Genomic DNA, 15,980 nt, shown 5'->3' with positions numbered 1-15,980 from the left:
AGGGACCTTAAAGCCCATCCAGTTCCACCCCCTGCCATGGGCAGGGACACCTTCCACCAGACCAGGTTGCCCAAGGTCCATCCAGCCTGGCCTTGAACCCCTCCAGGGACAGGGCAGCCACAGCTTCCCTGGGCAACCTGTACCAGGGCCTCACCACTCTTATCATGCTTGATAAGAAAGGGCGTTTGGGTGGGCTGTGCCCATAGTGTTGGGATTGATGACCTGGCATTTGGAAACAAATGTTTTCATTTGATCACAGCTCTTCACCAAATCTGCGTGAACCCACCTGAACTGCATAGGTGGAAAGAACAGAATGGCCTGAGAGGTTTATGGCTGCAGAAGGGGAGATATTTTTTTCAGCAGTAAAACCAAAAGCAGTCAGAGGGCAGTTGCAGGTCAAAATATTCATGAATGCACAAACTAACAGATTCTCTAGATCAAATTTGTCTTCTGTTGGACGCTTGTAGCCCCTTTTTGGGGTTAATAGAGCTGCCTTGCTGGCAGAACTGAAGATAAGTCGGTGGCTTCTAGGAGCACCAGGACCAAGCAGTCCCTGGGAGTGGTGCTTTGGGTGCCCTGTTGGTCACCTGCCTTTTTGCTGTGCTTTGGTTTTAGAGGAATGCGTGGTGCTGACCTCTGGTTACTTCTACCAGGTCCTGTGTTGTCCACTGTTGTTTAAAAAGCTGCGTTTTGTTTTGCCTCTTTTCATTTTTGTCTGAATAGGCTTTTTTGTCTTTGATGAATTTTTGAGGATTTCAATGCATGTAATGAAAATGAATAAAATTTTAAGATGTTCTGCACATTTGAATATTCATAATTATTCATTTTAAAGAGAATTTGCTAGTATGTAATCTATCAGGAAAGTAAAACGTCGATAATTAAGATAAGCATGCAGTTAGAAAATAGGTTTTTCTGTATTATTACATATGTTTACTTTGATGTTTCACATATTTGCTTACGTAAAAGGCTTTGAATTCATCACCAAAGTCAACTTTTAAGGAACTGAGAAGTAGCATCTGCCATTTTCATGGCAGAATATATTTTTTTTCAGCCTTTCCATGTTTACTATAGATACATCAAAGAAGGTATATGAATGTTATATATTATATTCAGATGTATAAATGTGTGTATATATATATATGCATGTTTGTAGTTTTAACAAAAGTTTTGAAACACTACCCTGCACGAGTTTTCCCCCATGAAAAGGTGACACTCCAAATGCATCAAATTAAATCACCTGATATTCAAGCCCTTGCAGACTCGTCACGATGACCACAGAGAGGAAACCAGCATGTAAATGAAGAGGATAGAATAGAATAAGTTTTTAGAAATAGGAGCTTATTATGTTGCTGAATGTGACTGCATTGTAGGGATTCTTATTTCTTCTTGATGACTTTCATTATAGTTTCTCCCTTAAGCAGTATTATCTAAAAGCAGCATGTTATTTGTTGGTCTTATCAGGGTGGAGACTCATGCCCAGAGAATGTACGTTTGCTGTTTACTCACTGTATAGAGAGCAGTGCAACTGTTAGCAACCCAGTTTCTTTAAAGCTGAGCTATTGAAGTACTTGTTCAGTAGAAAGTCCTATAGATCTGATTTAGATAAATTTCATTATTGTCTTTCAGACAAACGTTATTTGGTAAACAATGAAAGTTCTGTTGCTGAAGGATCCCAAAGACAAAGATTCAGGACCAGATCCATATATTAAAGTGAGTAAACTTTAAAAAAAAGTAGACAATTGTGTCACTTGTGTCACTATTAAATAATGGTATCGTACATTCAGCAAGATAGATGAATTTAACTGTTTCAACTGTAAAACGGGCTCAATTGAAGTTAGGATTGCATGCCTGAAATTATGTTTTCTAATGAAAATGATCACAATTAGGAGTGAACGTCTGAAATTATGCTAAGCAAAAAGTACGCTAGAAACTTTGCTGTTACTGAAAAACTTATTTTAATTGTGGGTATTCATACTGAATTCTACATTAAAGCTCTCGGCAAACTGCTGATATTAAACCAATTTCAATTAACTAATATTGATCATGTTAATATGAATAGAATTAAGATTACAAAAAAATGTCAGTTATCTTACTGGGACTGTAATGTGAAAAAGAGGTTACCTGTTGTTTTGGGCCTTTCTGCTGTTGCCTTATTCATGTGAGTAGGTCTTACTCATAAAGCGCAATTTAAAGAATTACAGAGATACACAAGAATATTTTCAGGCCTAAGTGATTGTGCTTGGGGAGTTCAAGCTTATTTGCTGATGTATTCAGTAACTATTTAGTAGCTGTGTAGGAGACCTCAGGGCCACAGCTGTTTGTTTAGTAGTATGTTGTAATACTAAATAGCAAAACCAAACTAGATTCAGTAGTAAAAGCAAATATGCCTTTGTATTTTAATTTAGTTAAAAGAAACATTTGTGTTGACTTAATCATTTCCTAGAAGAAAAAACTACTGTTTGAAATTTATTTCATGAGTTTTAAACTTTCCTTTATAGGAATTAGGGTTACACGGATTCGAAGCAACTTTGATTCCTGTTTTGTCATTTGAATTTGTATCTCTTGGAAGCTTATTTGAAAAGGTAATATTTGAATTACTTTGGTTGTCTTATTTCCAACAGAATTTAGGTTGCCAAGATGCTGTGTCTTATCTTGGTTTAATAATGCCCTGTGTGGTACTTCTTTCTGCATTTCCACGCACAGAGATGTGTGTGATACCACATTGTAAACAACATCAGGTGTGTTGCCCATACTTGTTAAAGAGTTAAATTTGTCAGCTACAATTCACATTTAGGTTGATGGACCATGGATAGCCACAGGTGTTGGGGTGACAGAAAACTAGAAGACACTAGTGACAACTAAGGGTTACCTGGGGTTCACCCTTACGTTGTTCTGAAATTGTGTACTGCATCTCCTAGTTACATGAAATAAAATCACATCATCGATGTTCTCTTTCTACTCGTTCTTCAATATATACATATAATTTTAAAATGTTGAAAATGTTTCCCTTGGAAGGTTCCCTTTACTGACAATCTCCAACAGCACTGAACTTTGTTAGATGTTTGAATGTATCACAATCTGCATTTACAAATGATCCAGGAACACTTTTCCTTTTTTTTGTGCTGCCCTTTGAGAGCCCAACAGTAATCTGAAATGTTCTTGAATTTCAGTGACAGGAATCCTTGTCTGTTCCTACAGATTCTCAGAATTAATGTATTCTGTCCAAGTTTAAGATATTTGTTATACACTTATGTATAACAATGTTATTAATTTATCTTACAAATATTCTGGCTATTAGTGCTGATATATTTACCATTTCAGATGTTTATTGAAGCTATTCCATTCTTCACAAGATTTTACAGAATTTATCAACATATTTTTCAATTTATTTACTAATTTTTCTATTTACTTCTTAAATTTACTGTTTCTAAATAGCTTTCTCATCCAGAAGCTTATGGAGGCCTAGTTTTTACCAGTCCAAGAGCATTAGAAGCCATCAAGATATGTTTAAAAGAGAATAGTAAAAATGAAGGTAAGTGCATATTTATATTCCTTGGTCTTTCTGTTTTAGTATTTTGTGACATTTGTAATTTTATTTCAGCCACCAGTATGCTTTTGGAGCATGCCTCTTTTAAAACAACACATTTTGTATTTCCTGTGGCATCTTAAAGGCATCATGTGAAACTGAACTTTTAACGGTTTGGCTTTCTGCAATTATTCTGTTAAAAATGAATGGAAAGAGCTTTTGGTGCAAATTACTAATTAGTGTGAGCTTTTTCATTGTGGTTATCTCACTTTTAAGAAATATTTTGCTGCAGTGCCTTGTAATGCTTGTTAACTACTTTTCTGCTGTAAAGAAAGGAGCATTTTATAGAAACTGGCCACTGCTGCTTCTGTGCCTATAACATTCATATGAATTCTTACAGAAAAAGAGATTTTTCTGTCTTTGAATATAAAATTTCTCAAGTGAGATAAGTATTAGCTAAAAAGCAGTGAAGAAATGGTGATACGTAAAAGTCAATAGATTATTTGTGAGTAAGAATCTTGTGGAGTAATAAATAGAAATTACCTTACCAGGGATCTATCAAATCTTTGTAAACCCTTCTAAATTCTTAGAAGAAAGTTATAGCTTCTGGTTTTGAGTTTCTATGTATATTTGAATTGTTTTATTACTTTATCTACTCTCTATTTGGGCTGTAGTCATACTAATCAGCCTACAGTGACTAAGGCTGTGCTCTTGAGGAGGCAGTAAATACACTGAGACTGTTAGCTTACTGTAGCATTTCCAGCAACGGAGGACTTTATTTTAGAATTTTTGGTCAGATGTAGTCTCTTATCTAGAGTTCATCCCTAGTCTTGGTTAGGAATTTTGAGAGCTGCTGAAATATATATTTTGATCAGTAAAATGAGTCTTTAGTTCCAATTTGGGTTCCTTTCAAACATGATAAAACCTTCTATTTTTCCTTCTTTACAATAGTTTCCTCTGGTTTTGGGGGTCTTTTTTACTGTTGTTTGTATTTCTGACTTTTTTTTTTTGCCCCCTAAGATTACTGGAAGAGAACTCAATGCCTTATGCTACATTGTTTTCAGACAAGATAGGAAAACCCTAGTTTTGCTTCTTTTGACCCATTTGGATTTCAGGTATAGTGGTCAGGTAGCTGGAACCAAGATGTGCAGTCGATAGCCTGCTCACTTCCTGAAGGAGGAAAACCTCCTAGTAATTTGATCTCTGGTACATTTTACTTCAGAGCTGTTAACTTATTTTTGGTGTACACTTAAAACATACCCAATTTCTATACTTTTCTTGCATAAGAAATAGTTGTGTAATAGTGTACTGTAGTGCATGAATATAGATTTTTACCCCTTTATTTGTTGTGGAAGATTATATTTGGGTTTTGCCTAAGCCGATGTTTAGCCATCAGTTTGCATATGTAAACACCCCTTTCTAGTGTGTGATGGTTTTTCCTATGACTTGTGATGCTGTTTTGAATTTTTAGTGTCAAAATATAAATGAACATTGCATGTTGAATGCGATCTGGCACAGGGCTAGTGTGCATTAAAATTTTTACTTAACAAAAGCAGCTAAGAACTGTTTACTCAAATTAGGCCTTTAGAAAGATGTTGTAATCTCCTATTTATACAATGAAAAAAAATACATTAAAAAATCATTTTTTTACATTCACATTCACTGAAATACATAGTGGAGTGCTAGTTATTGTTATTATTATGTTTCTGTATTTGTAGATTAAACAGAAGTCCAAATACTCATTTAGCATTCATGTTTTGTTGCCACATGCTTAAATTTAATTTAATGTTTTCAGCCTGGTCAAAATCTCTTAAACAAAGATGGAATAACAAACCAGCATACGTGGTTGGAAAAGCTACAGCTTCTCTAGGTAAGTGGGGCTTAAAAAATGAAAAGTACAGTTTTTGGAGTATTAGCTGCTGTTCAAGAGTGCTTAGGAAAAAATAAGGTAAGTTTTATAGATGGATAATTGTAAAAAAAGGAAAAGTTATACATGTTAGAGCTGTATGTGCTTTATTCATCTAAGGATGGATCATGCTTCTGTTTATTCATTACTCTTATTGTAATGTGATGGTAACTACTCTAAAAATTTGGCTGAAAAAGAAAAAACACCTTTATTCTTAATTTGCGTGTGTTTTTTTCCATTCGCTTTGGAAGCAAAATCAGTTGAAGGGGATTGTGACATGATTGGCTGAGACTGTTTGCAGTGTTCCTGTGAGGCATTTGCCAAACAGAAGTCAGCTGTATACATCCCATTCTCTTCAGTGGGTCAGCGGATTTATTTGTCTCAAGAATGGTTTGAATCTGATACAATACGTATTTTATGTGCTTACAAGAATCCAATGTAGATTTCAGTTTACGAAAGCCTTTTTTATTGTAAAATTGTATTATAGCTTTAGTTTCCACTGAACCACATAGAAAACATTATGAGAAGACAAATATTAGATGTCTTGATGTTTTTCTGCTTCTAGTCCAAAAATAGTTTGAGTAAGTCCTGGCTGCCTCTATATAAAGCATATTTTTTCAGGCAGGCTGGTAACAACGCTGGATCACCAACTGGTGTCGACACCTAACAAGCATCTTGGACCAATAAAATCCTAAATGTGTTAATTTCTCAGGGATTCATCTTTTCCCTATCTATTTGCTTAAATAAGAGCAGTGTTACACTCAGATTTTCCGGTAGGATTTCAGTCTTCACATGAAAGAACAGTGATACATTCATTGGGAAGCTGGCTACAACCAAACTGTGCCAGGAACTGTAGCCTGTTCAGCGCAGTCAGACGCTGATTTCAGTTTCGCTGCTTCAGGTACAAGAGCTTAAAAAAATCTCCAAACCAGCTTAGCTGTCCCTGGAATTCTCCACTGCACTTTTTTCATGTGTGTCTAGAGGCAAAATGGAATTTTTCATAGTACGTTACTACTTCAGGTGCTCTTTTTTTTTTTCCTGCTTTTTGAAGAATTATTTGTGCGCATGGATCAAGTTGTGTCTCCCTTTTCAACCCATGTTTCTGTGACAGTAAATCTCAATTGTTTCCATTGATTTCAATGTTTTTCTTGGCTACTTTTGTTTGCAGTGGAAGAAATCGGCCTTACGCCACTGGGAGAAAAGTCTGGAAATGCTGAAAAATTAGCTGAGTGTATTTGCTCAAGTGAGTATTTAAACAGTCTACTTAAATTAAGCTAAAGTACTTCCCGTTGTTTCAGATTTTTCTATAAATAAAATCGAGTTATGCTGAAGCAGAGATGTACGTGCTGTATATATCTCTTTCACGTATAACCCATGAATTCATCTTCTGGGAATGTGGGTGCTATTTCTAAAAGACAAAGATAATGTGAAATACCTGTACAAAATGTTAATTTACGTGAAATCTTAGACTGTATAATTGATTAATAACACTATAGGACCCAGTAAACAAAGTAATATTTTACTTGGAGATGATTTTTCACTGTGCCATAGTTTAAAGCAGATAAGGGGAACTCTTTTCCACAGAAGGAACATGTGCTTTCAGAGGAATCTATTTTTTGGCACTGAAGGAGGTTAGTTTTGAAGAAGTTACAGAACGGGTTAGTTAAAATGATGGTTTATGTTTTGTTTAGCCATTTTGTTATGGTTAAAGCTGTACTGCTAATCTGTTCATTGCTTCTAAATGTTTTGCCATATTGTTGGGTAATTTTAAAAGTACAGTTAGTCTATTTCTTTATTTTTTTAACTGAAATTTGTTAAAATTTCCACTAGTAAAAAGAAAAAAAATTTAGGCTTAGGGTCCAATTATATTTTGAGTGTGTGGATCATTAAAAGCTGTGAAAAAAAGACTGTGCAGACTGGCTTATAGAAGTTGGGTGAAAATGTCATAAATGGGAACTACCAGCACAATGAGTTTGACATCCAAGCTTCTGCCACACATGGTGGTTTTCCAGGGGATCCACAACTGAAGTACAACCTGCCTTCCAGGTGTCTGTGAGGGCATCACCAAGGAGTCAAAGTTATCAAAGTCAGCAGAATTAGTCCCAAGGCACTCTGAATCTCGGAGCTAAAATAATCTCTGTGCGAGATGAAAATCACTCCTAAGGTTCAGAATCTCAGCAGCAACCTGCTAGCTGGCAGGTCCTTCTCTGTACTTTTGTAATACATGACATGGATTATGTCCATGTGAGCACACAGGAGCTCTATAGTGGAGCCTCAGAGGAAATTCAGAGGGTAGTTTTCAGTCTGATACAAAGTTACGGCCTTCACTGAATTAACTTTCTGCCCCAAATTTGCAAAGGGAAACAGAAACCCTCATCTGGAGGCTCATGCAGCATCCACTAATTGAATGGAGAATAAGCAATGATTTGCAAAGCCGTGTTATTCAGCCAGTCAAGGTAAATAGTCTGCCTTTGGGTAACCCTAGCCAGAGGAAGAACAACGAGCAGTGCAGTTGTTCTAGATATCAGATGAATTATTGTATCTGCTGAGTTAAAAGCCGTAATGCTGACCACACTTTATGAACTTGCTGAATAAGGTGCTAGGTGCTTCGATAGTGGAAATGATGTCAAGAACCCTGACACGTTATTTTTGGCAGTTAGGCATAACATTAGATGTGAAACAAGGGTGCTGATTAGCAAAGTTTGCATAGTAGCAGACATTAATTGGTAAAAGAAAAACATGACTGAAGCTGACAGGTATTGTTTTTTATGAGCAGAGTGCTATGTAATTTGCTGGCAGAAGGAGTATTTCATGATAAAAATGATAGTTGCCAACACAAGATCAAATAAATTCTGAAAATTAAAAATGACATTTTCAACACAAAAATGTCGTAAGTGAAGAATAACCAATAATGAGTCTTCAACGGATATTTTAAAACTAAGAAAGGTTTTAGCTGATTTTTTGGTGCTAGGAAATCGACTTCTGGTAATGAATTGATGTTTGCCAGTTTGCAGATGGAGGGGTTTTTTGAAAAGGAAATACTTGTCTCTTCTGTTGTACGAATGTGAAAAAAAATAAGATCAGGTCTAAAGAAAACAGTGCATGTACTGCCAGGAGTGGAAAAATTCCTCACTGGGGAGCCTGTGACTGTCACAGTCACTGCATTGTCACCTCCTCTTGGTTATTTTCTCAGTCCAGTGGAGGGTCATCTTGGCTCTTCCTCCTCCCTTGGGAGCTGTGTGGTTCACAGACCTGGTTACTTAAACTCGTAGAATCATAGAATAGTTTGGGTTGGAAAGGACCTTAAACATCACCCAGTCCCGCTCCCCCTGCCATGGGCAGGGACACCTCCCACCAGACCAGGCAGCCCAAGGCCCCATCCATCCTGGCCTTGAACACCCCCAGGGATGGGGCAGCCACAACTTCCCTGGGCAACCTGTGCCAGGGCCTCACCACTTCCATCATGAAGAAGTTCCTCCCTATGTCTAGTCTAAGTCTGCCCCGCTCCAGTTTATACCAGTTCCTCCTTGTCCTATCACTACAAGCCTTTGTGAACAGTCCCTCCTCAGTTTTCATGTAGACCCCCTTCAGATACTGGAAGGTCTATAAGGTCTGCTCAGAGCCTTCTCTTCTCCAGGCTGAACAAGCCAAACTCTCTCAGCCTGTCCTCCAGCCCTCTGATCATCGTACTTTTGACTGTCTTTGTCCCATGGCCATTTCCTCACTTTGCCTGCACACTTCCGCAGTTAGGAGCTGGCAGAGGGAGCAGGATGGGGAACAGCACTTTCTGGTGACAGCCAAGAAGTTCGGTCCAGATCCAGCAGCAGCTTCTGACAGCCCCCGCAGGGGAGGAGAGATCTGTGTGTTCTACAGCCTTTTACATAGAGTGTCCTGGGGGCAGTTTTGTAGCAGAACAGCAGCAGGCCATTTAAATTAACACAATGCTGCGATACTTCCATTATCCCTACTAAAATGACAGACATTGAATACCCGTCAGTTTTGATAACTGGAGACTGCTTGTTGTTGATATATAAAATCATACTCAGTGATGTATTGGATTGTGCATACTTATGCAATCTCAATTTATCAAGTGCTTTATAACAGCCTCTGAAGTACAGATTAAATTGCATTATGTTCCTTATTACATATATATTTATTTAAGTAAATGAGAAGAACGGCTCTATATTTTCTATATAATTGGAATTTATTGTGAGAATAAAAAATTCTGAAGCAATATTGCCTTTGTTACTCACTTTTGTACCCACTTAAGCTTAAGTGACTGGGAAAATAAAGGAATTCACTCCTTAGCTAGCATGCTAGCTTTATTCTTTTTCCAAAGCAAATATTGTTTCAGTTTTATTGCAGTGTAACATTTGTGTTGGTTACAGAAGTAGGGGATACCGTTAGAACCAGTGCTCCTATCATTCAGGCCTACTAAGGAATTGCTCTGTGTTTTGTAAACACAAGTCAAAAAGGATTAGTGTTCTTTTACAGATTCCACACTGACATTTCACTTTGCTGTCATGAGCTGCAGGAGAATCAGTGCTGAAATACTTAGGTTTTGTCTTAATATTTAAAAATCTCTTTTACATTCAGTCCCAAGTTCATTCTTCCTTCCTGTAATTTATTCCAAGCCTGCCTATGGCTTCTAATTAAACTTCAGTGTGCATTTAGGACAGTTGGCTATATCTGTCTTGACTCCTACTAGACCTTTTCCAGTTGATTTTTACTATGCTGTCTTGATTTGCGCCCCCGTCCTGAGGCATCGATGATGCTTACTGTTATAAACTAACAATCTATGGGCAGCCTGATCTAGTGGGAGGTGTCCCTGCCCATCGCAGGGGGGTGGGAACTGGATGATCTTTAAGGTCTCTTCCAACTCAAACTATTCTATGATTCTATTTCCAGCACTTAAGCATTTATTTTTCTAGTAGTCACCTCTTAAACACACGTATTAATATATCTGAATTAGTAATAATATGTTGAGGAACTCTCATTTATTTTGAAAGATGAATGCAAAGTCATGTGCCACTATGTAGAATTTAATTTTGAAATTTACACTGTAGTTGTTTGTAGAAAAGGAAAACTATGCTAAAAAAGTCTCCCGTTAAATTTTTATCCAAAAATCAAATTCTTCCTCGATTAAAATACATCTCATCTCTTGCAAAGTGTCAATATTCATTTTTAATAGATAAAATCTAGTACTGAAAAACTTAACAAAACAGTTTGTTGAAGCCCTAAACCCAGGAAATTATTGAGAATCACTTATAGACAGTTCTATTCCATTCTTCCTGAGCCACATGTTTGCATTCACAGCGTGGTGGTTCTTGTCAGTATTTGCACTTTGCTGTTTCCAGCGTGTGGGCGTGCACGGGGACAGAGGGGCTGTGGGAATGGTGTAGCCCAAGAGGTGGCCATGTCAATACTGCGACCTGGTGGTATTTTGCAAGCAGAATTTGTTTAATGTATTAGAAACATATAGAACCTATGGAAATCACATCCCAGGTGTATCATGTCCTACAAGAGTTAAGTTCTGAACAGCCATGTATCAGAAAGGTCCTTCCAAATTCTCCAAGGGGCTTTCACGTGTCGGCAATGTAGCATTAAGATTGGAGGTGTCTTCCATTTTAAAGCACAAGAGCAAGGGAAGATATTCACTTCCACCCTAGCAGTGGAAGTGGAATCGTTTTTCCTTGAAGGAAGTAAGAAAATAAGACCTTTAGATAGATTAAAACTTCTCAGCAGTGTATTTCTGTCCTCCTCTTTGTCTGCCTGAACATTCTTTTATATGGAGAGCACTATCATGTATTGCGTGGGACTAAGATGTTAAATAGAAAATTGAGGAAGATTGTGTTTCTGAGGAGGAGATAACTTGCTCAGTACTCATTTTGCTTTATAGAACGATGAGGGGAATAGAAATGCAGTCTATCTTGCACAAGATCTTTTTAGCCAATGTATTCATATTATAGTTGTGGAATTTTTTTTAATTTACATGATAAGTAGCCTCTGTCCTCTGAATTGCGGATGCAGTTGCACTGCAAATGTTTTCAGTTATCTTTGAAGGGCTGTGTCTGTCATGAAGCATACAGCATTTCCCACAGTGCTCAACATTTGATACCTTTAAAATTAATTAAATATATCACGTTTACTCTTTGATAAAAACGGAAGTTAATTAAAGTTCTTGGTTTTGTGTTTACAGGAGAGAAACCTAATTCCTCAGCTCTTCTTTTTCCATGTGGAGCCCTGAAAAGAGAAGTACTTCCTACAGTACTTAGAGAAAGAGGTTGAATTTCCCTTGGAGCCTCATTTAATTAGTCAGTTATGAGAGAAGTTGTCTCTAAAGCTTGTAACCAAATTTCACTAAGTAAAAATGGAATTTGCAGTTCTGCTGGCTAGAAGTTAAGAGCGTGAGAGCAAAAACTGTGACATTGGATTGCTGCTCACAGCTCTGGGACTAAGTTGTGGTGTGATGGGAGCGAGGTTATTTGCCTTGTTCTTCACTCGCATTCTCATCTTTGAGCTGGAAGATAGCTTACTCACGGGAATGTCACAAGACTTGGCAGTTTTCCAGTATGCCTCAAGACCCTTTGACTACAGATCCTTTACTATGATGTCTCGCAACTTTAGAAATACTTACACACCCTTCACAGAATTTTGTTTCTACATTTTTAGCCTAAAATAGAACGCTTCAGTGCAGTTAGTATGTTGAAGGTGTTTTACTGAAATCATAGAAATTACTGAAACCCTGTTTAATTATGAATATATGTCCTAATTCCAGGTATACCTCTGGAAAGCCTTACTGTTTATGAAACAACCCAACATGCTAATCTGCAGGAATCTTTGAGCAGTTATCTCTCGCAACAGGTATTGGATGTTGATGTAATTGGAGAATTTTTGAGGTATATGATAAGCATAGTAAGGATCAGTGCATAGTAAAAGATTTGAAGGTACTAATAATTGTTTTTGTTTTTTCAAGATTAGCTTTCTGAATTTTCCATTTGTAGGAGTCTACGTGGTATCTAGGATTACTTTTATTCAAAATATTTCCTTCTTACAGAAACATGGTCTACTTGAGCATGTTGCATCTCTTTTTAAAATCTATGCGTTAATGTCTTGTTAAATTTCATATTGATTTTAAAGTTCCTTTTCAAGAGGTTCTAAAAGACTGTGGCATGGGCAGTCTAACTGATGCTTTGTAGTTTCCTGGTGTCTATAGGTGGGCATTGCAGGTCTGATCCCCATGGTATTTAATTTATAGCAGGTACAGAAGTGAGTTGGTAGTACATATACATTTTGTAACTTTCTGAACTCTTTTTATAAAACTCTCCACTTGCTGCAATTAGACGTTACTTGCAGTGTAAAGCTGTTAAAATTCGTTTCTCATGTGCTTTTTATAACTGTTCTTAACTGATGATATAGTGGTTATATATTTAGTGCATGGAGACCTGACATGAAGTGACAAATGTTTAGCACTTGGTGAGACAGCAAACGGCACCGTGTTAAACTGTCATTCTGGCCCCGGTGAGCTAAGGCCAGCGCCCACATCATGCGCTATAACATAACAACAGATGTAGTTTGAGCGGAGCTAGTCTATTGTTCTGATCAGACAGAAAATCACTGTAAAGGAGGGATGTGCTTTGGGGCTGCAGCTCAAGAGCTTGGGACCTTCACTCCAGAAAGAATCTTACAGAGTTTTCTTTTGTCTAAAGGTTGCTGCTGTCGTAAGGCAGCCTTATTCTGAGAGAGAAAGCCCTTCCAAAGGTCTGCAGTTCTAAGGCATCACCTCATCTTTGCCAGGGCATCTCAGAGAGGACACAACTTAGGGTAAACCACATGAGCTGGGAAACAATATGTGCAGAACTGAGATAGATGAGAATGGATTGAGGGAAATAACTTGGTGAGTTTTCTCACCAAGTAGAAAAATGAGTGCAGCTCCAGAACACTTTCAGTACATTTATCACCCAGCACTTGCATGACAAAGTATTTGGTTGAAGTCACATCTGAATTTCAGTGTTCTGTGGTAGAATGGGGTTTGGGCAGTCTGTCTGCTCCAGAAAAACCATTGCTGTTTGCTTAACTGCTGTTTCTCAGCACTAAAATCACTTCATGTCCATGTAGAGACAGCTGAAGGGGTTTATGTTAAGGGGTACTGACGTACTGCTGGAAGAGTGAGCAAACTGTGCCAACCTCTGGTTACTTCTACTCAGGGAATTCCAGCAAGTATCGTGTTCTTCAGTCCCTCTGGTGTCAAATTTTGCCTGCAACACATTCAGAAGCTGTCGGGAGATTCTATCAACCACATCAAGGTATCTTCTCTTTAAAAGTGGTGAAGTACAATAGGGACTAAGTTTGGGATGGGCAAATAAGAGATAGGAAAGCTCTTATACCCATTACAAGCCTTAATTTTCTCTTTTGTTTGTGTTTATTTTGTTGAAAAGACAGGTTATAGCAAATACAAATGTTATTACATATTTTTTTTAAAAAGAAAAAGTAATTATTTTCTCTTTAGATCTTTTTCCCCCAGCTAACTTACTCATTCTCTGCTGGGCATAGGCTTCATTTTCTCTTAGTGATGTGAAAGCATGAGTAGTTCTTGTTTGAATCAGCAATGGCAGGCTGAGGCATATAAAATTTCTTTCACTTTTCCTGTTTGGTGGGACTAAGAGCTTTAACTGTCTATAATGGCAAGATAAATAATAATCTCTCCTAAGTAATTTCTAAGGAGCCTAACTGATAGTTGGGTTTTAATACTGAAAAATCTCCAACCTGAGATGGTTAGTACCGGTTATAAGTCTCAGCCCTGCAGGTTGGTACAACACCAGCAAAGAAGGAAGTATATGTACCTAACTACACAGTTAGGAGCTGGTACCACACCTGGCTACGCTGTGGTAACTGTGAACAATGTCATTTCAGTTTGCTGCTATTGGTCCAACAACTGCTGAAGCCATGGAAGCAGCGGGAATCCAAGTTAGCTGCACCGCACAGAGTCCAACTCCCCAAGACCTCGCCGCTGGGATCCAAAAAGCACTTCAGCTACAGAACTGCTGTTTATCTAAGTAAGGGCACAGCATGCCTTTGAAGGCAAAGATGGTCTTTTCCATTTTGCACGCCTGTTGTCCTGCAAGGAATTACTTTGCAGGAACATGCAACATTGTCCTTGTCAGGGCCTGGTGGGAGAAGCTTGCACCTAAATATCTAAGAAATCTGGAATTTGTACAGCATATTTTAAAGCATTGAGCTATTCCCTTTTTCTCATGTGTGCAGTGTAAATATTCTGTGTGAGTGTTCCTTGAAAAGTAGGTGTGAGAAGCCAGTCTGTGTTGGACTAGAGTATTGAAATAAGCTCAGCCTATCACCTCAGGTATCTCCGAGCACACAGGTAAGGTTTTCATTTTTCTGTACAGTCAGTTTTACATGCATATATTTCTCTTTTGTAAAATAAAAGCTGACTTACAAGGAAGTAGGTTCTGTTGTAAAGTTTACTTGTTTGTTGTTCTGCTTTTCAAATACTTAGATTGAAATGACTGTAGATTCTCACTGGAATACAACAGTTCTTGCAGTTGCAGTTACAAGGTCTTAAAAATTAGATTTGGTTTCTATTCCTGTAAAGAAGGAGGATTTATTAACAGAGAAATAAACTGGATTATAATCATTAATAATGGTGGTAGAGTTGTCTGTTTTGGAGGTGCTCTATGCTTTAATTGTTTACTTGTGAAAGGAGAAAGAGTAATCCTATCTAGCACTAATGCTAGGAAATTCATAACAAATTTAAATCATAATATACTCAATTATAATCCTCATGAAAGTCATGCTGTTAGTACAGTGCTGAGGTTTATTGGTTAACAGAGATATCCTCATTTGCTGCAGGTTTCTATTTGCTTAATTCTGAGAATGACCTGAATTTCCAATGAGATAGAATGCTCTGTACCTAGAATAAGAATTAATCTGAACCCAATTATGATAATATAAACTGAAGCAATTTCAAGTTGTATATGTGGATTCATTGGTCAAACTGGCACAATAAGACAACCATTTTGCTTTGTAACAGTTGAGTTTCTCAAGATTAAATACAATCTCTGAAGAAATCCATTGCAGGACAATACTGTTGAACAGGGGGAGGAATACTTCATCATTGAAGAGCATCCCGTAGGACAAACTCACTATAGTAACTGGTTGTAGGTGCAGGACAGTGTAGATGTGCCCCAAGGAGAGGAGGATGAGAACGATTACACAGCAGTTGTTGACTTTCTGCCTTTTTTGTTCCTGAGACAATTGCAGTTAGGCTGTTGAATATTTGGATTCAGTGGGGCAATGCCCTTATAAACACACAGCAGGCCATACTGTTCAACTTTTCATTCAAAATACTCTATAGTATACAGCAAATTCTTTTGCTAGCATAATTAAGGTGCAGCTGTCATCTCGCTACTCAGCTAAGGCCCATTTCAACATGTCTTTCCTGCAGAAACTGTCAGTAGCCATTATTATCAAGTAATATGTATGGATCACATGTAACATAACGATACAACAATGGGAGTGCAAAGGGCTCTG

At 37.6% G+C, this 15,980-nt stretch overlaps 1 protein-coding gene across 1 annotated transcript; it reads left to right on the top strand.

Moving 5' to 3' along the window:
- Window positions 1-1,613: 1,613 nt before the first annotated feature.
- Window positions 1,614-15,103, top strand: UROS (uroporphyrinogen III synthase). The gene is made up of 9 exons (XM_069863996.1): window positions 1,614-1,710; window positions 2,499-2,582; window positions 3,436-3,532; window positions 5,322-5,396; window positions 6,601-6,675; window positions 11,632-11,715; window positions 12,211-12,296; window positions 13,640-13,738; window positions 14,346-15,103. Exons 1-9 carry the CDS (start codon window positions 1,648-1,650, stop codon window positions 14,490-14,492), a joined length of 810 nt encoding a protein of 269 aa, XP_069720097.1. The 5' UTR covers window positions 1,614-1,647; the 3' UTR covers window positions 14,493-15,103.
- Window positions 15,104-15,980: the final 877 nt, after the last annotated feature.

The sequence above is a fragment of the Phaenicophaeus curvirostris genome, chromosome 9 (genome assembly GCF_032191515.1).
Source record: "Phaenicophaeus curvirostris isolate KB17595 chromosome 9, BPBGC_Pcur_1.0, whole genome shotgun sequence".
In the NCBI taxonomy this organism is placed as follows: Eukaryota; Metazoa; Chordata; class Aves; order Cuculiformes; family Cuculidae; genus Phaenicophaeus; species Phaenicophaeus curvirostris.
This window is presented reverse-complemented; position numbering and strand designations above follow the sequence as displayed.

What these genes read in the sequence shown, in the direction of transcription:
- UROS (XM_069863996.1), top strand. Translation starts at nt 1,648, where the DNA reads ATGAAAGTTCTGTTGCTGAAGGATCCCAAAGACAAAGATTCAGGACCA. An exon ending in AAAAGCTACAGCTTCTCTAG is followed by an intron (nt 5,397 to 6,600) that starts GTAAGTGGGGCT and finishes TTTTGTTTGCAG; the next exon opens with TGGAAGAAATCGGCCTTACG. An exon ending in TACAGTACTTAGAGAAAGAG is followed by an intron (nt 11,716 to 12,210) that starts GTTGAATTTCCC and finishes TCCTAATTCCAG; the next exon opens with GTATACCTCTGGAAAGCCTT.